The 22,468-nt window shown below is 41.2% G+C and overlaps 2 protein-coding genes across 3 annotated transcripts in view; one reads left to right on the top strand and one right to left on the bottom strand.

The window, feature by feature from the left end:
• Positions 1–3,603: 3,603 nt before the first annotated feature.
• LOC110521788 (CCN family member 1) lies at positions 3,604–7,476 on the bottom strand. Its single transcript, XM_021599654.3, has 5 exons — positions 6,301–7,476; positions 5,850–6,069; positions 5,110–5,454; positions 4,775–4,977; positions 3,604–4,635 (listed from the first exon to the last, which is right to left on the bottom strand). Exons 1-5 carry the CDS (start codon positions 6,346–6,348, stop codon positions 4,333–4,335), a joined length of 1,119 nt encoding a protein of 372 aa, XP_021455329.3. The 5' UTR covers positions 6,349–7,476; the 3' UTR covers positions 3,604–4,332.
• Positions 7,477–7,528: 52 nt separating this feature from the next.
• The window catches only part of LOC110521789 (N(G),N(G)-dimethylarginine dimethylaminohydrolase 1), a 119,354-nt gene continuing 104,414 nt past the window's right edge, over positions 7,529–22,468 (top strand). Inside the window, exon 1 of one of the 2 annotated variants that reach the window (XM_021599656.3) lies at positions 7,529–7,985. In XM_021599656.3, coding sequence (XP_021455331.1) covers positions 7,908–7,985 — 78 coding nt within the window. In that variant the 5' untranslated portion in view covers positions 7,529–7,907. Of the gene's footprint in view, positions 7,986–9,583; positions 11,990–22,468 lie in introns of those variants that run through there. The other variant, XM_021599655.3, reaches the window with a different exon arrangement.

The raw sequence follows: 22,468 nt of genomic DNA, 5'->3' as shown, positions 1-22,468 counted from the left end.
GTAGGATTTTTAATGAATTTATTTGCAAATTATGGTGGAAAATAAATATTTGGTCAATAACAAAAGTTTCTCAATACTTTGCTATATACCCTTTGTTGGCAATGACAGAGGTCAAAAGTTTTCTGTAAGTCTTCACAAGGTTTTCACACACTGTTGATGGTATTTTGGCCCATTCCTACATGCAGATCTCCTCTAGAGCAGTGATGTTGTGGGGCTGTTGCTGGGCAACACAGACTTTCAACTCCCTCCAAAGATTTTCTATGGGGTTGAGATCTGGAGACTGGCCTAGCCAGTGGCTGACTAAATACTTTTTTGCCCCACTGTATATATACTGTACTTATCTAGCTCAATTACTTCGTACCCCTGCACATCGACTTGGTACTGGTACCCTGTGAGTACTTTGTGTATTGTGTATTGTGTTATTATCTTTCTATTATTTATTTAAATGTTTCTCTCTGCATTGTTGGGAAGGGCCCATGAGTAAGCACTCTTGGTCTACACCTGTTTACGAAGCATGTGACAAATACGTTATTGTCACCATAAAAGATTCATGTTTGTTAATACTCGCACATTTTTGCCCCTCCCCCAAAAATGATGGGCCTAATAGTACATTTTAACAGTAAACATGTATTACCTATTTGATGTGGCATGAACAAATCACTTAAAAAAGTAAGCTACCTGCACACATTCATCCACGGCAAAACAATTCCAGCATCCAAACAGTGTACTGTGCACCTGCCAGGCCACCATTTGACGACGGGAAGAGACATCTGCTACAAAACACCAAAAAGTCTAAAGACATTTGGTGATTGTCATTAGGGCAAGCCTGAATTAATTGATGTGTCTTGCTGACAAATTAACTTTTTAAAAACTTTTCTTAAACTTAAAAAAAAAAATGAAATGTCGAGACAGCTGAAAAGGTGCTGAAATACAGGACGCAAATTTAGCTGTGTCGGTCCTGAGCTCATCAGCACCATTTATAACGGGAAACATGCGTATGTACTGGCGTGCGCCAAGTTTATTGATCTCATTGTTTTTAGACGTAGGACCTACATATTCTTTTCAGAAGTGACGCACCGGATATTTTGTGTGAAAGTTACGCAGCGATTATAAATAAGGCCCGGTGCCTCTCCAACTGGTGTCTCCAACTGGTGTGAGAACTTATGCAGGGAGCATTATCACGCTCCTGTGGCAGAGAGACAGAGGCATTTATATTGCTAATAAACCTGGCAACTTGTTAGGATTTTGTGTAACACACTCACTGCCTTGATGCAGTCAGGCATTACTGGTACATTGTCTCTCTCAATGTCAGACATGCCCATTATTGTTTGCCAGTAAAATCTCAGACTCGGACCGGTGCACACAGCATGCTGGTTATGTTCCCGCTATACTGCTACAGGCCACTAGATGGCCCTGTTCTAGAGGAAGTGGGTCTTTTTCTCAATTTGGTCTACTCAAAATGGCTTTTTAAAACTCTCTGTGCCTCTCGCCCTCGGGTTCCCTATAACAGTGGAAATTAACCTGAGGTTATAGACAAGAGGGCCGTAAAAGAGATGACATCAGTGCCTCGGCAGCTTCCAGAATGCTGTAATGCTGTAATGGCCAAGCTTCCCTCTCTCTCTCCATCCCTCGTTAGCTTCTGGGGCCGCACCACAGTACGTAGTGCCTAACGAAGCCTTCATGTTAATGTCTTTGTCATATAAACACACTTTGTGTTCAGGGGGTGAGGTAGTTAGCGATTGATGTAATTTCAAGTGTGCCTGACATGTGATGTGGTGTGGGGTTTGTGTGTCAGGGTGTAGGAGGATTTTAAGATGTTTTTTTGTGGTCTTTCGGTCACCTTTTCATTCCTGTCTGTCACAACAATGTATTCTCTGGGCCTAGTTTCTTGACACGGTGTTTCGATAAAGCTGACTTACAATGACTGGTGAATGGATGGAACCTCTCTACGGTGGCCGATTGTTGTACATTACTGAGGAATGGTATGGACGACTGAAAAGGACTGCTCACACAGTATTCTGGTGTCATTACTTAACAACCATCTGAGTTGCATTGTGTTAACAAGCATGCGACAACAGTGTGGTTGTTGTGCTCTTTCCAAACAAAACAGGGATTGAAATGATATTATCTTAAATTCAGGAGGGAAAAAATAGGGACGAAGGAGCAAAAAACAAAAACAGACTTCTTTTAAAAAGTGTTTTGACTAAATTAGACTGGGATAAATGGCCAAACACATCCTTTAAATAAGGTAAACCTCAAGATGCCTTGTGTAAAGCAGATATTTATGTAAAACTTTCAGCAGCGGGCACAGTGTGTTCGGTATGCAGCCTAACCATAACCAAAGGGGATGTGCCCTGCACCCACTCTGCTCTACCTCCTATTAAAAGCACTTTCCACCAGCCTTGCAGGAAAGTAAAGTTCTGCATAGGTACCCTGCCATGGCGGTTCTGGTTAGATGGGTTTTCTGTGTCATGCATTGATATGATGCACTTTCTGTGGATTTGAGCGGGCACTTAGTGTTTGTTTATTTTTAGGGCTGCCTGCCTGACTTTAAGTGAACATGTTACTACTCTGAATCCAACATATTTTCCAACATATCATCTGCCACCCATCAGGATGTCTGTCTGCTTTCTGATCCTCCGCTGCATTCCTGAGTCGTTCCCTTCCCTCTACCTGGATCAAACCCTCAACTCTGTGTATGTCTGTATGCGTGTGCACTTGCACATGTGTTTATGTGTGTTCTTACGACCTGAGAACTTGCCCTTAAGCACTGGTCTGCTTACCCCAATTCAAACCATAGGTATTTGGTGACATCTGCAAACATCCACCTTCTCAGCAGCTGCAGAAGAGAGACTAATATTAGCCTCCACAGGTTATAACCTGATGTCTGCTTTCCTAAGGCTGGGAAGCTTTATCCCACCTGGCTTTATCAGACTATTTGCAGCAAGTTAGCAACCCCTTGCAGCTAGCCTAGTGGGGAGGGCCAATGTTTCTATCCAACCACTACAAATGAGGTATATATTTAGTGTTATTCCCAATAGGATTAAGAGTGTATTCTAAGAGGGTACATTCTTTCTTTTATAGTATACTATGTGTAAAATACATTCATATTCACATAGTGTCCTTTGCATTGCTACTTCTAATCAATGCTCATTGGTACTACAGGCACTTAAGATTCTTGGCATTGCTCCGTGCTCATTGCTATGCTTGGATTGACTTTTTTTTGTTCGAATTAGTCAAGTGCGTGGCTTAGCCTGATCTGGTGAATGCAAGCTACCTTGGCTTACAGAGCTCTACAATGACATTCCAATTCACAAAACCTGGAAACGGTCTGCAAAACTCTGTTATATAAGAACAGATCAGCCCAGAACGATCACTCTGTTGGAGTCATTACAGTGATAATGTCCATGGTATCACTAATGGAGTTCCACCACTGTATATTGTGACTTTGTTTGACCTCTCTCTCTCTGTATAATATGATCCTACATGTATGTACTTTATGTACTGTTGTTCACTCATCCTAATGAAGATGTTCAGCTCAGTAACCTGATAGTTGTTGGTCACCCATCTTCGGTTTGATCAAAAAAGGAAACAAAGATGGTGTTTACATTTCATAAATAAATATGTTTTATTTTTTAACATATAAAATTAAATCATTTTTACAATTTATTCCAGTAAGACACATAATATCCAAATAAAGTAGCTACATTTTTTTGATAAATAATATTAATAACAATAATAAAAACATGAATTTATTTATTTCACGTTTCACTTTGTCTTTCTTGATAACGTTGGGAAGTTCGATAGCTGCCACAAAACATGAACATATATGCCCATGTCAGGAAGGAATGGAACCACAGTAACATGGTGTCTTGGTTCCTTCGGTTACGGGATCATGGTATACTAAATTAAGTTACGTATGTGCATATCCATACAACATCTATATACACACAAGTCAAACATTTTTTGGGGTCATGCCTGGTTGGTATGTATCGGTCGAAAATATAGACAGCGAATTGATTTAAACATACTAACGTTGTCATTTACACATGTTAATTTACATTTTGCTCCATAACGAAGCTACTATGATGCTCCAGTAGTATGAAGCGAATCTTGATTGAGAATGCTGATTTAGTCACAGCAGACAGTGCACTTCATAAGGTCCTCATGATGTAAGCCCATAATTCCTTGGGAATCTAGTTACAACAGGAAGTTGATAGTTCATTGGCCGATTAAGTTGGACCCCTGCGTTTAGATGGACTGCCATTGGTCTGTCAATGTTGTTGTTTTGGGATCTCTCAGTGGTCGGTTCTCAGCCCAATCAGATTTGATTTAGTCTCTGAACTTGTGGATGTCGTTGAAGAGTCTGTAGAACGGGTAGGAGGCTTCGTTGGAATGAGAACAGTTGAAGGTGCACTTGCAGGACTCGATAATCATGACATTCTTGTTGAAGGTCTCTCCATCCTCGCAGCGGAACTTGATCCGGATGGTGCGGGTCTGCTGGGGACTGCAGCAGCGGCCGTCCACACAGGATCCACAGTACTTGGATCTGTACTTCTTCAGGCTGGAGCAGCCGGCATAGGTGAACTTCTGAGCTTGGGTAGACTTCTTGGTTCTGCTGCACTTCTTTCCCTTCTGTTAGGGGGAACAAGGGGAAAGAAACAGTCAGTCAAGAGGTTCCATAAACAGGCTGAGCAGTGTTATTTAAAAGAAAGAAAAAACGATAGTATGCCATGTTTCAGTATATAGTATAGTCTTAGTGGCTTGCGCTTACCTTAAGACTGGAGTAAGGAGACTGGGTGCATGGTCGCACTTCACAGATGCGAGTCTCTTTGACCAGCTTGCACTCATTGTTGTTGTTGGTGACTCTGGTGGAGATGCCTGTGCCACAGGTCTTGGAGCACTGGGACCAAGGAGTGGTCTGGACAACACACTTCTGGCTCTCAAACATGTGGCTCTCAGGCTGGACTCTGAAAGCTGTAAGGAGAAAGATCAAACAAACATTACAAACTGTTCCGGGAATGGGCTTGAACATTTGAGTCAATGGAAAATGTTATTGTTGAAAGCTGAAATAAAAAAAATGGCTGCTGCTAGAAAGAAGCTGCTTACCAGGTAGAGACTTGAGTCCTCCCTTGACGATGGCGATGAGCTCATTCCTGTTGGTGAGGTCGCTCTCTGACTCGTCAGTCACGCTGTCTTTGCCAAACAGCTTGCCAATGATGTCAGTGTCTTTGCCGTCATCACACACCCACTCCTCGCAGCACTGGCCTGCCACCTTGACCAGCCTTGGGTTGGCACAGCCCAAGTTGGGCAGGGAGAGCTCCTGAGGGCACAGGGGGACGCAGCCCACAGCCCCATCGATGCATGTGCACTGGTGCTTGCAGTTAGGCTGGAAGCTCTCTCCGTTCTGGTAAATCCTGCTGTTGTACTCACAGGGTCTACCCTCTGACTTAGCTGAGGAGAAGAGAGTGGAAATTGCTGTTATTCCTCTGTTCAAAAGGCTAGCGTCTGCTATAGACATCACAAATCACAAGCTGGCTGATGCTGGCTGAGGGAGGCTTGGTTTAACTGTAAAAATTGCTCAGAATGTTCTAGGCTAGGGCTGCCTAAGGAGAGGAGCCACTGAGGGGGGGATCACTTTCTACTAGAGCAGGATGTTTGTACTTCTGAGTTTAGACTGAGGCACTGAGTTACATTCCTTAGAGTTGAAATCACATGGTCCTCTTTTTCTCTCACTCTTTCATCTTAACTCTATCCTATTACTTTAACAAGGTTACAAACTTTAAAACTAGCATTATTCAGACCTAAGATCAGTTTACTGCATAGTAGGATTTGAATGAGACACCTACCACGGCAGATGCCACGCATAGCTCCGAAGCTGGCCCCAAAGTTGCACTCCAGCCCTTTGGTGTGGTCGCAAGGCTCGGTCAGACTGCAGTCCTCATTGAGTTGTCTCGCGCAGACCTTACAGCACCCGCAGCCATCCGCTACGAGGCTCACACCAGGTGCGCACCTGGTCATCTCCATCGGGCACTCGCATACCGAGGGGCAGGAGGAGGAGGAACTAACCTGCGTGGATAACCGAGCACGTTAATGATAGATACTTTGTAACCAACATCTTAAAAGAGTGACATCGTTAGGTTATATTTACATAGCTTCTTTAGTTCGTTATTCAAACAGTGCGGAAATGATTTAGTAAGAGGCAATACGTTTACAAACCAGTGTTCTACAATGTTGTATTTCCCAGACAATAAAGACAAGAAACTTTCAACTGAAATATTTTATAGAAAAATAACTTACCACGTTGAAGGTTCCAATAAACATCACGACGATTGAGCAAATAAACATATTTGCCTTGTTCTCTTGTTCTATTCAATAATAAGATTTGTCTTATTTTGCTATTCCTTTTCGATATATTGCTTTAAGTCTTTGCAAGTGTCTTTTTATCCTAAGTGTAGCAGTCAGTCGTCTCGTCTGTAGCGGTTTGGTTTGTTTTTTAGTATCTTTGGTTAGAGGCTTAGGAGTTGCTCTAGCTCTGGTTGCAAGTTGCAGTCTGCTGAAGCTAAGTACCTCCTGTCCTTTATACTGTAGTGAAAGCTGACGTCGTTGTTGGCTGACTGCTGAACTGTTCCAAAACTATGCCAGGAATGTTTCTTGGCGCGTTTTCCATCCAAGCTAAGCACCACCCTGTCTAACTTTTTTTTCTTAAATTACATTTTCCCTAGAACTGAACACATTTTCGCCTCGCTGTTTCCCTTCGATACTATCCTCCTTTATTCCTTTTTTATTTTCTTTATTGGTTTTCTCACAGCTTTTAGGTTATGGGCCGTAGGGTTAGGGTACATGTAACTTTTTTTTTTTATAGCAGTTTGGTCTGTTTGTTTCCATTCATTTGACTGCTGTTGTCATTATGGGTAACATGCTTATATACAAATATTATAGTGATTTAAAAAACATTATAAAAATTATGATAATGTAACATTGTCGTTTTGATTTATTTTTCATCCTTTTGATGTAGGTGTTTTATTACGTGCTATAGATTTGTTAAATCTGTTATTATATTACAAACTATTTTGCTGTAATTTGTGCAACAGTTGCCAAAAACAGTTGCTATAAAAATATATTGTCATGCTGTCAGTGCTTCTCCTCATACGTTTATGATGAGAATCATTATGTAAGGGAAGGTCTTATTATAGCCCATATATCAATAGACTGCAATATTAAATGAAGGCTACTGTAACTGTACACAGTTTAGGAGAGCGAAGTCCCGGTATTCGGAGTTTCTTTGCGCGTCTGAGAGTGGGAGAAATAAAGTTTATGGTTTCTATTTTTGGCCCGCTCTCCCCTTTATTCCGTAGAACTAAACTATTCCAGATGCGAACCAGACTTCAGACGTAACAATATTGCCATATTTGGTATGGCAGAAGCCTACATTATTAACATATTTCTCCCCTTCTCTAGCCAACCACAAAGCATTCCTGACAGTTTAAAGAGTTTTTAAAATTCTTCATACAGGATATTCTTTAGCATTCCTACTTGGGTTAATTTACTTTTCACGCAATCTGCCCACCACGTTTGAAAACATAATCTACTACAGTGATCCAATTTTCTACATACGATGTTAGTTTGGGGAGAAAATACCCAACTAGTTTCTAGTCCTACTATTCTTCGGGTCTCAAATAAGTTACATTTTATAGAATTTAGAAATTCAACGATTAGAAGTAATTTCAAACCGGATTTGACCAAGAAAGCAAAGATTATAGAATGCTTGAAAAACATGTTTTTTTCCTGCCTAAATAATGTTAATAGACTGTTCACCGAAGGACGACATGACAATCCCCTATTTATAATAACCATAAACACAAGAACGGAAATATTCTTTGAGTAACTTTATACCTTAGACTTAAATGACGAGATACTTTGAGAGCGCTGAACAAATAACTAACGGAGAATGGTTTTCAAGACCACTGAGAAATCTCCCTCCGGTGAGTTTTTCTTACTTTACCTTTACTAATCCGTTTGTTTCAAAATGTATTGTATACGCCATTGCTTTATCACTTTGTTCATACTGTGCAAATATATTGAAGTATCTTAACTGATCCGTCATCCGTTGTAACCTTTCCATTTGATGTTGGAATTTGACAATCATTATTTCTGTACCGATTGATATTTAATAATCTGTATCTTGATGCGCGCTTGCTTTATTTTTTATTTTCATTTGTCCACATTTTCATAATTCCAGTTTAAGACACTAGATGGTGTAATGCTTTGGTTAACTTGCTTGACATTCCCTCTCGGCATAGATGTCAATTCAACGTCTATTCCACGTCGGTTCAGCGTAATTTCATTGAAATTAAGTGCAAACAACATTTATTCAACCAGTGTGTGCCCATTGGGTTGTTAACATTTCCCTCACTGTTGTGACTGTTTTCCTCATTTGTTTGAGTCGTTTTGATGTAGCCGAGGGCTATATAATTTGTCATTCATCTGAAATCTTGTGATTCTTCATCAATTAAACCAGACAAACAACTTTAAAGCTCATGAAATGAACTGGCATTATGTCACAGCTTGACAGTTGGCATCAACAAATGTCTGTTTGTTTTGAGTGTCAGATTCCCAATGGGGCACTGCCATGTGCCCATATGGATTTAGTTTATTTTGGTTGTTGGTGTGTGTGTGTATTGTATCTAGCCCCAAGTAATACTTATGTCATCCAAGTGATGGTGATAATGATGCTTGTTTCCCAAACATAAATGGACCCTTAATGTCAAATGTTTCCCATGCCATCCTGCCATTCCAATATCCATTATGACCTCATCAGTAAGTCTCTGTGTGGTGAGTTTGACCCCATGAGCTCAATAAGATGCTTTTCTGATTATGATTGTTCTGCTCTGCCAGCATATTGTTCTGATTCTTTCCTCTTTCCCTTACAAGGACACAGTGTATGTTATAGGAAACAGTGCTGTACACCATGGAACCATTGAATAACATCCCATAATGATATTAATCTTGTAATTACCCATTCAGGAAACATCGCCAGGGCGACCAGGGCTAGAAATGTGTATCCATGTAGTAATGGCAATGATGATATTTTCCATCCCCCTCTTCCCCGTCCCCCTTATGAATCACTGGATCCCAGTCTATTGTCCTAGAGAGACTAGTGTAAAACGGAACAAGACCAAATAGGATTGGCTGTTTATTGTAAGCCTGTTCAAACAAAGGATAACATGCAGTGGTTGTTGAAGCTTCCTCTCTATGTCAGCTCATAGAACTCTGGGACGGAAGCTCAGTGAGTTATGGGGTGTTCTTATGTACACACACTGTGCTTAGTCACAAGAGAGCCCTCTTCCATAATACTTGGGTCTTTCTATTCCTGGACCTGGTATGTCCTTTGTTTTACCTACAGCCCTAACAGATGTGTGTTATGAAGTCAGTGTGTTGTTGTTGTGTGTCCTAGCCTGCCAAAGGAATGACAGTCAGTGCATCTGAAGTAGGTGGATGGTGGAAGAACTCACTATGGTAGTCCAATCCATAATAGAGTGGAGAATGTCGGCCATTTTAGTATTCTCCTGCCCACTTTTTCTTTTTTTTTACAGGCGGGGCATAACGTTACTCCAAAACAACAGTCAGGCCATCTTGCACAAAAGCTGTCCATTTAAGACAGGGGGCAAGAGTTATAGGTGGGTGACTGCCCCTGTGCCCCATTTATACAAGGTAGGCTAAACACAGCGCTACTGTACTACTGTTGTGTCAAAGCAATGGGTAATTTGCATTAGATTCAGTTGAAAGACTTGCCGCCTTTGCCAGAACCTTATTGTTATTTGCCACTCAAAACGATATATTATCCCTGTGTTAGCAGGACTTTTTATTGATCTAGAGAGAGTAAAGGCTGGTATTGTTATTGAGGTTTAAATCAACCGCAGACCTGGTGTATGGGTTGTCTCTGTTTTCACAATTTTTTATGGTAGATCTCAGAGGCTGCGTCCCAAGTGGTACCTGATTCCCTTTATACCGGACTACTGTTGACCTGGGCCCATAGGGAAAAGGTGCCATTTAGGATAAACACAGATTCTCTGAATGTACCAGGTGTGCCAATGAGAGGTTTCCTTCAGTCTAACCCAAGCACTTAAGCATGGGAGCGAGAGATATTTTTCTAGGGCAGAATGTACCAGACAGAGTCAGACATACACAATGAGAAAAAAATTGGAGGACTGAGGTTTTTTGACAGAGCAGGTAGTCCATCCAGGAGTGGAAAATGGAATGCGGGACTCCTGGAATGTTTGGACCAGTCAGGATAATTGAGTGTATCTGGAACAAGAAAATACAAACTTTGGTCCGGGGTGTGGAAGAATGTGCTTTAGGAAGTCTGGAGAAACATTCCATTCAAAGCTGAGCCCAGAGGCTTCCTTAGATGGCACCACAGAGAATAGGAATAGGAATATCTTCCCTGCTTAGTCTGCACACTGAGCACAGCGCAGGATAAATACAATACACTCCTTCATTCAATGGCCATAAGAAGCTGAAGAACTCTTGACTCTCCTTTCCCATGACGCGGAAGACACATTTCAGATGAACGCATTCAGTTGTACAACTGACTAGGTATCCCCTTTCCCTTTCCTTTCCCTTTCCATGGGTCTCTTATGACTATTACATTAAGAAGACCAATATTAGAGAAATTAAATGTGTGCTTTGTTCATATTTCAGTGGTGATGTGAAATCTGTTATTCCCATATACTTCGACAATAACATGCTGGTGTATGCTGACATTAGAAATGATTCTAAAATATGTGTTTTGTTCACTGTGAATATCTGGTATTCCCATTATTGCCATACACTTTGATTTGCTGGGGGACACTGTAGTCTGAACACAATTGGGCAGGTGTATCAAAGAGTGAATGGCTCAGAATAGCCACTGCACCTCCTTGTCCTTGGACTGTGTCAAAGAAGCGCCCTTTGTTCTGAGCTGGGGTCAGGGGAGAATGGGTTATTGTCAACCAGGGATATGAAATTATGTCAATAGTAGAGCACCGAGCAGAATCTTTCCATTTTTATTTTGCATTGGCATTGGAATCTGCTAAACTGGCAGGTATTGCAGTAACAAGCCAGAGATGACAGCGACCATTGTTCTCGAATCTTCAAAATACACTATGTTTAAGAATGTACAAATTCTAAAATAATTTGTATTTGAATGAAAAGACTGACAAACCCAGGTGGTTGTAAATATTAATAACGGTTTGATTACTGATTGTACACTCGCCTTGATTAACATTATTTTATGTCTAGACACTGTGGTGATTTTGTAACCCATTTGTTCCTCGATGGTAAAACGTTGTTACAAAGTAATAGAAAGTTGTTACAAAGTAACAGCCAGCGCGTCTGTGCTTGCGCTGTTTAAGAGCCACACTGTCACTTGTCCGGCTTTGCTGTGCGCTTCACTGGAAATTGCTACATTGGTACAAGTCGATGATTTGTTAGTGCACGTCATCAGACCGCTTGCTTGCTTGTTGCCTATTTGACCGAAGTGGAGCTGTCAGTTCAGTACATAAAAAAAGAAAGAAAAACAAAGAAAATCAAACAAACAAAGGTTAACCAACAGAAAGAGAACCGGCAGCATTCGCTCTCTCATACGTTTAGCATAGGCTACGGTTCGAGCTGTTTGTTTGAGCAATTTGAGGGTAACAACAGTTAACGGAACATGGCTGGTGTGATGACAGGTTTTGGTAACTTCACTCACGCCGTTGTACGAGCTATCCCCTCATCCCTTGCTAAAGAGGCACTGCGGATGAACGTTTTGGACGTGGACCTGGTGAAAGCTCAGCGGGAGCATGAGGTATATGTTGGGGTTCTGAAGCACAAACTCGGGCTGCAGGTGATAGAACTCCCCGCCGATGAGTCACTCCCGGACTGTGTGTTCGTCGAGGATGTCGCTGTGGTTTGCGGTGACACCGCTCTGATCACCAGACCCGGGGCAGAGAGCAGAAGGAAAGAGGTAAATAAAGTGTGTGTGTGTGTATATATAATATGTATATATTATAGAAAAATCATGTCTCAGTTGACCATTTCTTTATTTGGAGTATGGAGTTATACTGCTGTTGTCATCTTTGGTATTAATGTATCGTATATGTATAACTGTCAACGCCATATCGAGATTACAGCTACATTGTAACAGTAATAGGCTACAAAGGAAGGGATATGTGATTAGCCATCATCAGAACGCCAACGCCCTTGGAAAGATGATCAGATAATATGGTCACAGTCACATGAGGGCTAAGACACCACTGTCCAACTCAAATGTTATTGGTCACATAAGTACACATTTTTAGCAGATGTTATTGCGCGTGTAATGAAATGCTTGTGTTCCTAGCTCCAACAGTGCAGTAGTATCTAACAATTCACAACAATACACACATATGTAAAAGTTAAAGAAAGGAATTAAGAAATATATACAGTACCAGTCAAAAGTTTGGACACACCTACTCATTCAAGGGTTTTCCTTTATTTGTACTATTCTCTACATTGTAGAATAATAGTGAAGACATCAACACTATGAAATAACACATATGGAACCATGTAGTAGCCAAAAAAGTGTTATATATTGTATATTTGAGTTTCTTCAAAGTAGCCATCCTTTGCCTTGATGATAGCTTTGCACACTCTTGGCATTCGCTCAACTAGCTTCATGAAGAATGCTTTTCCAATTGTCTTGAAGGAGTTCCCACAGATGCTGAGCACTTGTTGGCTGTTTTTCCGTCACTCTGTGGTCATACTCATTCCAAACCATCTCAACCAGGTTGAGGTCAGGTGATTGTGGAGGCCATGTCATCTGATGCAGCACTCCATCACTCTCCTTCTTGGTCAAATTGCCCTTACACAGCCTGGAGGTGTGTTTTGGGTCATTGTCCTGTTAAAAAAAAAATAAGTGATAGTCCCAATAAAGTAGTGAAAATAAAGAAAAACCCTTGAATGAGTACAGTAGGTGTGTCTAAACTTTTGACTGGTACTGTAAATATTAGGAATAGCGATGTCGGAGTGGCATTGATTCAGTAGAATAGAATAGAGTATATACATATGAGATGGGTGAAGCAGTAAAATTTGCCTCCTCATTCCTGGCAGAACTCGACATGAATAGCCTATGTTAGCAATAACAAGAGTAGATGATGAGCATTGTTCTTTACATTACGTATATTGTCAAATGCAATGCTTTATAAAGACATTTTCTACCATAACCTTTGATTTGGTTAATACTGACAGCTGTCTAGTCAGATGTGAGCTGTCAAAAGATATTACATTGTAAACTGTGATTCCCTGTTTGCACAGAGTACTAGAGCACACACAGTAATGAGAAAGCATCTGCATCTCATCATCTGATCTGTCAAAATAGATGCTTTAATTGAAACAGCCATAATTCCCAGGCAGAGGGCTCTTGCAAACAGAAAGAGCAGATTACTGCAATGCATGTCAGTCCATTGAAAGCAAAACATTATTTTTGTGGTAGACTGTCCATATTACACCAATAAGTTATACTAACAGCAGGCTATGGACAGGGATATTTCTGCTGCCTGTTTACTTAATAGTGTACCCTAATAAAGGGGTCTGTGTGAATATAAACAGACTAAATGTATGCACATTATTTACAGTAGAAGTCGGAAGTTTGCATACACTTAGGTAGGAGTCATTAAAACTCGTTTTTCAACCACTCCACAAATTTCTTGTTAACAAACTATAGTTTTGGCAAGTCGGTTAGGACATCTACTTCGTGCATGACACAAGTAATGTTTCCAACAATTGTTTACAGACAGACTATTTCACTGTATCACAATTCCAGTGGGTCAGAGGTTGACATACACGAAGTTCACTGTGCCTTTAAACAGTTTGGAAAATTCCAGAAAATGATGTCATGACTTTAGAAGCTTCTGATAGGCTAATTGACATAATTTGAGTCAATTGGAGGTGTACCTGTGGATGTATTTCAAGGCCTACCTTCAAACTCAGTACCTCTTTGCTTGACATCATGGGAAAATCAAAAGAAATCAGCCAAGACATCAGAAAAAAAGTGTAAACCTCCACACTTCTGGTTCATCCTTGGGAGCAATTTCCAAACGCCTGAAGGTACCACGTTCATCTGTACAAACAATAGTATGCGAGTATAAACACCATGGGACCACGCAGCCGTCATACCGCTCAAGAAGGAGACGCGTTCTGTCTCCTAGAGATGACCGTACTTTGGTACGAAAAGTGCAAATCAATCCCAGAACAACAGCAAAGGACCTTTTGAAGATGCTGGAGGAAACAGGTACAAAAGTATCTATATCCACAGTAAAACAAGTCCTATATTGACATAACCTGAAAGGTCAAACTGACCTAAGACAGGGAATATTTACTAGGATTAAATGTCAGTAATTGTGAAAAACTGAGTTTAAATGTATTTGGCTAAGGTGTATGTAAACTTCTGACTTCAAATGTATGTGCACCCTGGGCTGTAGACTAAATGTGCTGTTCCCTGTCCTCTGTCTGTTGACTAAGGTTGCACATTTTGGGATATATTCAGAGGTAGAAACTTTTTTTGTGGGAATTAATGGGAATATATGGGAATGTTTTTTGCATTGATATATTTACCATATCATATGGAGGCATAAACATAAACCTTTTACCTTATCATAAGTAGACATAATTGCAAATGATTAAATCCTTCCAATAGAAAAATAACTATTTAGTTACGAATTGAACTTTAATTAAATGAGTTGACTCTTCACATGGAATGATTTCACTGAACAACAAAAGGAAGGGAATATTGAATGATACCCAATGATCCATTGCATCTCCCAAAAATGTTTTCAACATCTGTAAAATGATAGTCTAGAAACTAGAGCTTTGGTTGTCTTCCTCTAAGGCTTCCATGTCTTCTCCCTGGACCTCCTCAATGTCCACCTCTTGAACATCAGACTCTGAGGCCTTATCTTCACTGTCACTTTCCAACCTTGCTGAGGATGGCTCGTTGTCAGGCTCAAAAAGCCTCAAATTTTGTTGCGTGCTTTGGTGTGTGTGTGTGTTCCCAAACAAGGACCTGTTGTGCTCTGGGCGGCTGATGTTGGTGGGATTTGGAGGACGACGGAGGCAACGGTGGAAAGAGCCTCAGATCCACCAAGTCCCTTCCACCAGGTGGCTGATGAGTTATTTTAGCACGACTGCCATATTGCATCTCCATCCAAAGCCCTTGCTTGGAAGTGTTCTTCGCCAGACTGCCAAGAACCTTGTCCTCATCCAGGCCAAGGTGGTGAGACACGGTAATGATGACACCATAGGACTTGTTGATCTCTGCACCAGACAGGATGCTCTTGCCAGCATACTTGGGGTCCAACATGTACACTGCGGCGTGTATGGGCTTCAGGCAGAAGTCTTCATGCTTTTTGATGTATTTCAGAATTGCAGTTTCCTCTGCTTGGAGCAGCAGTGAAGAGGGCAGGGCAGTACGGATTTCTTCTCTTAGATCTGCAAGCAGAGTCTGAACATCAGACAGGATGGCATTGTCTTCCTCAATCTGGGCAATGGCTACTGCTATAGGTTTCAGGAGTTTCAGGCTGCTTACCACGCTCTCCCAAAATACATAATACAGGAGGATCCTCTTGATGGGGCTGTCCATATCGGCAGACTGTGATATTGCCATTTCTTGGAAAGAATCCTTTCCCTCCAGGAGACTGTCAAACATAATGACAACACCACCCCAACGCGTGTTGCTGGGCAGCTTCAATGTGGTGCTCTTATTCTTCTCACTTTGCTTGGTGAGGAAGATTGTTGCTATAACTTGATGACCCTTGGCTTTCTTATAGAGTGTATCCATTGTTTTCAGTGCCATGATGACCTTGAGGAGCAGATTAAATGCATGAGCAGCACAGCCAATTGGTGTGATGTGAGGGTAGGACTCCTCCACTTTAGACCAAGCAGGCTTCATGTTCGCAGCATTATCTGTCACCAGTGCAAATACCTTCTGTGGTCCAAGGTCATTGATGACTGCCTACAGCTCATCTACAATGTAGAGACCGTTGTGTCTGTTGCCCCTTGTGTCTGTGCTCTTGTAGAATACTGGTTGAGGGGTGGAGATGATGTAGTTAATTATTCCTTGCCCACGAACATTCAACCACCCATCAGAGATGATTGCAATACAGTCTGCTTTCTCTATGATTTGCTTGATCTTCACTTGAACTCTGTTGAACTCTGCATCCAGCAAATGAGTAGATAAAGCATGTCTGGTTGGAGGGGTGTATGCTGGGAAAAGAACATTCAGAAATCTCTTCCAATACACATTGCCTGTGAGCATCAGAGGTGAACCAGTTGCATACACAGCTCGAGCAAGACATTCATCAGCATTTATCTGACTACATACAGTATTTGCAAATGTACACAGCTTTTCCTTCCACATTACTGGAGTGAAATGTATCCATACATCAGATGGTGCCAGTGGCATTTTCCTGTAAAGATCAGATAAAAATGAGTAAAAAATAATAATAATACAATTCCACCTACAGATAGATAGTTAAGCAGTTATATTAAATAACTCCTTTGTAAAAATACATGTTTTCAAATTAAACATGTATGGAAACAGGTGAATTAAAACTCCTCGGTTAGCAGGCTCAAGCAAGCTAAAACCCACAACTAGCAGAAATTGTTAACAAGTTAGAAATTATTTAAACACACTTTGCTGTAGGCTATTATTTTCTAGTTAACAAAAAATAATGTATGTCACATAAAATATATTCACCCCACCCAGTATTGTAATCAAAACTTACCTGAAAGTATGTAGTCTTTGGCTCAGACTAGTGGAGCTCAATAGCATCTTATTAGTGTGCAAGATCTTGAGAATCACCTGTACATGTGATGGAAGAGTGCACTGCACATGTGATGGAACAATGCACTGTGCATGCAGAGGGTTGCAATTCCAATGAATTGGGGATAGTTTAACCAAAATATGCCACAAGACCTAGAATTGTCTTATGTGTATCCCACAAGAAAGGTTCACTGTTATAAAAACTTTTTTGGTGAATTTAAGTAAAATTTCCCAAATTCCAGGGCTTAATAACTTCCCATGGAAAATTTTCAGAAAAATCCCGGAGATTTACCGGAAAGTTTCCGACCCTTTGTAACCCTACTGGTGACAGTGTGTTTGAAGTATGGACGAGCTCTCTGAAAGCCCCTGTCATATCGTATCAGACTCACCTTCCGGGTGAGGGCTGCTAATGGACCCCGGCCATACCATTGGGAGAGGATATTGATCTGTAAACCTCCTGGGGTTCATAATGGCTCTCGACATACAGGAAATGTCAGCTGGACTGTTTTGGATCTGACTAAAGTGTGTCCATGCAGTGTAGTGTTTTACTGTATAAAATGGAAGAGGTACGGTTTACTTAGCGTTGTGATCATGTAACATTTAGCTTTCATAAAGCCTTTATGACCATGACATAAAGAGTCGTAATGACCTACCAAGTCTAAAGTATTAGAGTCGGGCAGAAGACCTGGGATCGATACTCGGTTGGTCACATTGGTGGATCAGAGAACTATGCTTGCGTGACGAGACCTGAAGACGGGTGTTAGCTCCCAGAGCTAATTGCTTAGGGTTTAGTTTCGTCTTGCCACCACCAAGACACACCCATCTGTCAGAACCTTGCCAGCAGCTGTTTCCCCCCATTCAATCACAACAAACAAACCTCCTGCAGGTTGAATTCAATAACTATAGGCAGAAATGCAGTAGAAAGCATTGAATAGGTCAGTAGCCTACAGAGTAATATGAGAAGAATGCAATTGCTAAATGTATGTAGATATTCTAAACTAAATGGTTTGATAACTTTCAAATGTAGTAACAGGTCCATGTAGAATTAACAATCCTTTACATTATACCAAAGAAGCAGTGATAAGCTAATATAACAATGTTCACCTTTCACCTTTCGTTGTCATTCCCTGCCGATACAGGTACTGTGCCTATCGGCATTTTGTCTGGTGGTAATGGGTAGAGGTGTGCCGAGTAGTCGGACACAACGAGTATCGTAATGGATATGGACAATTTTCTGGATATGATTATGATCCGAGTAGTTTTAAGTAATTATCTGTGATCTGGGGGGGGGGGGGGGGGGGGGGTGAATGTGGTTGCCAGCATGCACACATCTTTCGCATGTCAGTCAGTCAAGTAAGGTTTTACGTGGTGTAAATCACTCAACTGGCTAGTTTACCAGTCTGTAAAAAGACGGGTGGGCTGTATGTTGATCCTGCTGCTCTGATTGGATAGAGTGAAGCTGTCCACTCGCTTCAGAATTTCACACAATCACCTTCACTTCGCTGTTTTGGTCTGGTCATTCAGACTGCTGCTGCCTACTGTTAGCCTCAATCAATGTGCATATTATCTAACAAGCGGGGTGAGGGTAAGGAAAACAAAACACTGACGCGCATTCTGATTGATAGCAAACTTGTCTGCCCATTGCAAGTTTGAAGACAGACACAGGTCAGACACACACACACCTCAACGGAACCTAATTAGCAGCTTGTTTGGTCTATAAACGTGCAGGGAGATAGGTATTTTGCCAACATCTACTTAGGCACGTTAAAACATTTACGTTTTTTCACGAGTATCATCCAATCCGACTATCAACTGGCTATTTACGGATATGATTTTGAATACAAGTATGGCCATGTTGGCACACCCCTAATCTATCTTGGCAAACATGTCAGAGATACTGGTTGGTCATGCACAAACACATACACACAGTGGGCAATGATTACATTATCAATGGTGGTTATGATTAGCATGGTGGAACCAACCTGATCACTGCGTTCACCTTTCTATTTCACTTTTGTGTGCGTGTGTGTTATACGTTTTTCTTAATGTTTCCGGGATGTGATGTGCATCACACTTTTATCAGTACACCAAGAAACTTTTGTTAGATCAAATAAACAATTCATGTTTATCTTGACTAAATTCGACACTCTCATTGCCCCCCCCCCCCCCCCCCCCCCCCATACAAAACCTCAGGGGTCTTAACATGCTTCTCTACAGTCTTACATGTGGATTCTCTTCTTCTCTTTCCACTGACAAGCAAACAGGCTGTTTTCTCCATAATTGGCACAGCCGCTGTCTTCTCATCCCAGAGGTAAATGAGTCCAGCATCAGTAAAGAGCTTATATTATAGCCTATCGGTGTGTGTGTGTGTGTGTGTGTGTGTGTGTGTGTGTGTGTGTGTGTGTGTGTGTTTGTGTGTGTATGTCACCGTGAGCACAGAATTCAGTCTGGATTAACCATGCTTTATTGGCTGGGACATAGGGAAGAAAGCACAGTCCTCTGATCCCTCTTTGTATCCCAGATCCCAGCCCTCTTAGTTATTTGTGACTGCCACTGCCAATTTACTGGTTAGATGAACCAGGCTTCATATAAACACTGTTTGTGTGTATTGTTGTGAATTGTTTTTAGATACTACTGCACTTATAGATACTACTCCACTGTTGGAGCTAGGAACACAAGCATTTCGCTGCACCCGCAATAACATCTGCTAAATATGGGTATGTGACCAGTAACATTTGATTTGATTCAAACTTTTCACTGAAGCGCTAGTTAGCATTGGCTCACGAAACTACATCTAACGTCCTTCATACTGCACGCAGAGACATAAAAATTATATCCATGGGTCCATCTTAATTGCCAGAATCTATCAGTATCCCTTTAAGTGATCTTGTTTTTGTGACCCTCATAAGGCGCTTGGCTAATGCATTAATAAGTTATTCATAGCTATGGAAGGCAGTGGTAAATTGGAGTAGGCTTTGTTTATGAACAAATTAATCCTGGTCTCATGTAACCCAATGGTGGAAGCTCTAACTATGTTCTTCACTTTGGAGATTAGATATGCAAGATTACACTCGTTGACGGTTGACAGAATTTGTAATCAGGCTCATCCTTGTGAAGTCCAGAGGCTTCTTCCACAAAGAGAATGTAGTTGTTAAAGGGGAACGAAAAACTGGTTGTAAGAGCCCCTTAATATGTGGATAGAAACTATATTAGAATATATTTTAGTTGTGTTATTGAATAGAAATGGTATATTGTTTATTATGGGAAATACAGTGCCTTGCAAAAGTATTCGGCCCCCTTGAACTTTGCAAACTTTTGCCACATTTCAGGCTTCAAACATAAAGATATAAAACTGTATTTTTTTGTGAAGAATCAACAACAAGTGGGACACAATCATGAAGTGGAACGACATTTATTGGATATTTCAAACTTTTTTAACAAATCAAAAACTGAAAAATTGGGCGTGCAAAATTATTCAGCGCAGCAAACTCTCTCCAGAAGTTCAGTGAGGATCTCTGAATGATCCAATGTTGACCTAAATGACTAATGATGATAAATACAATCCACCTGTGTGTAATCAAGTCTCCGTATAAATGCACCTGCACTGTGATAGTCTCAGAGGTCCAGTAAAAGCGCAGAGAGCATCATGAAGAACAAGGAACACACCAGGCAGGTCTGAGATACTGTTGTGAAGAAGTTTAAAGCCGGATTTGGATACAAAAAGATTTCCCAAGCTTTAAACATCCCAAGGAGCACTGTGCAAGCGATAATATTGAAATGGAAGGAGTATCAGACCACTGCAAATCTACCAAGACCTGGCCGTCCCTCTAAACTTTCAGCTCATACAAGGAGAAGACTGATCAGAGATGCAGCCAAGAGGCCCATGATCACTCTGGATGAACTGCAGAGATCTACAGCTGAGGTGGGAGACTCTGTCCATAGGACAACAATCAGTCGTATATTGCACAAATCTGGCCTTTATGGAAGAGTGGCAAGAAGAAAGCCATTTCTTAAAGATATCCATAAAAAGTGTCGTTTAAAGTTTGCACAAACGAGACCTGGGAGACACACCAAACATGTGGAAGAAGGTGCTCTGGTCAGATGAAACCAAAATTTAACTTTTTGGCAACAATGCAAAACGTTATGTTTGGCGTAAAAGCAACACAGCTCATCGCCCTGAACACACCATCCCCACTGTCAAACATGGTGGTGGCAGCATCATGGTTTGGGCCTGCTTTTCTTCAGCAGGGACAGGGAAGATGGTTAAAATTGATGGGAAGATGGATGGAGCCAAATACAGGACCATTCTAGAAGAAAACCTGTTGGAGTCTGCAAAAGACCTGAGACTGGGATGGAGATTTGTCTTCCAACAAGACAATGATCCAAAACATAAAGCAAAATCTACAATGGAATGGTTCAAAAATAAACATATCCAGGTGTTAGAATGGCCAAGTCAAAGTCCAGACCTGAATCCAATCGAGAATCTGTGGAAAGAACTGAAAACTGCTGTTCACAAATGCTCTCCATCCAACCTCACTGAGCTCGAGCTGTTTTGCAAGGAGGAATGGGAAAAAAATTCAGTCTCTCGATGTGCAAAACTGATAGAGACATACCCCAAGCGACTTACAGCTGTAATCGCAGCAAAAGGTAGCGCTACAAAGTATTAACTTAAGGGGGCTGAATAATTTTTGCACGCCCAATTTTTCAGTTGTTGATTTGTTAAAAAAGTTTGAAATATCCAATAAATGTCGTTCCACTTCATGATTGTGTCCCACTTGTTGATTCTTCACAAAAAAATACAGTTTTATATCTTTATGTTTGAAGCCTGAAATGTGGCAAAAGGTCGCAAAGTTCAAGGGGGCCGAATACTTTCGCAAGGCACTGTATGTATATGGGTCTTTCTTTAAACTAGGGTACCAGTAAAGATGTCCTACACTGGACAACTTGTTACAGCTGTTGATAAAAATCAAACATTTTATTTTATGCCATTACATTAAGATATAAGGGAGATCATAGCTATACTGAACACAAATCTAAACGCAACATGCAACAATTTCAGTGATTGTTAAGGAAATCCGTCAATTTAAATAAATACTTAGGCCCTAATCTATTGATTCCACATGACGGGGCAAGGGCGCAGTCATGGGTGGGCCTGGGAGGGCATAGACCCACTCACTTGGGAGCCAGGTGCACCCACTAGGAAGCCAAGCCCAATCAATCAGAATACGTTTTTCTCCACAAAGGGGCTTTATTACAGACAGAAATACTACTCAGTTTCATCAGGTGGCTGGTCTCAGACGATCCCGCAGGTGAAGAAGCCGGATGTGGAGGTCCTGGGCTGGCATGCTTACACATGGTCTGCGTTTGGGAGGCCAGTTGGTTAAATATAGCCAAATTCTGTAAAACTGGTCAGCAACCTTTTTTGTGTGGAGTGCCAATTTACAATTTATCCAACCATTTCTAATGAGCTGCGTGCCAGCTATGATTTTCATATCTGCATTACAACTAATTGTGTCTATTGAATGTCTAATTGCCCACAAACTGACTGAAGAATTCCATGGCTCGCTAAACAGAGGTGCTGTCCATTAGCACCACGGAGCTCCACTATAAGCCTGCCTGTATCAGATGAGCTACGCCACACCAAGG

This window comes from Oncorhynchus mykiss, chromosome 4 (genome assembly GCF_057628025.1).
Source record: "Oncorhynchus mykiss isolate SJ-2025 chromosome 4, ASM5762802v1, whole genome shotgun sequence".
Taxonomy (NCBI): domain Eukaryota; kingdom Metazoa; phylum Chordata; class Actinopteri; order Salmoniformes; family Salmonidae; genus Oncorhynchus; species Oncorhynchus mykiss.
The sequence above is the reverse complement of the archived record's forward strand: the minus strand, read 5'-3'. Positions and strand labels throughout refer to the sequence as shown.

Coding starts and splice junctions, on each gene's coding strand:
- LOC110521788 (XM_021599654.3), bottom strand. CDS start 6,348: ATGTTTATTTGCTCAATCGTCGTGATGTTTATTGGAACCTTCAACGTG. Junction 6,070..6,300: donor TTATTGGAACCTTCAACGTG/GTAAGTTATTTT, acceptor TTATCCACGCAG/GTTAGTTCCTCCTCCTCCTG. Junction 5,455..5,849: donor TATGCGTGGCATCTGCCGTG/GTAGGTGTCTCA, acceptor TCTTCTCCTCAG/CTAAGTCAGAGGGTAGACCC.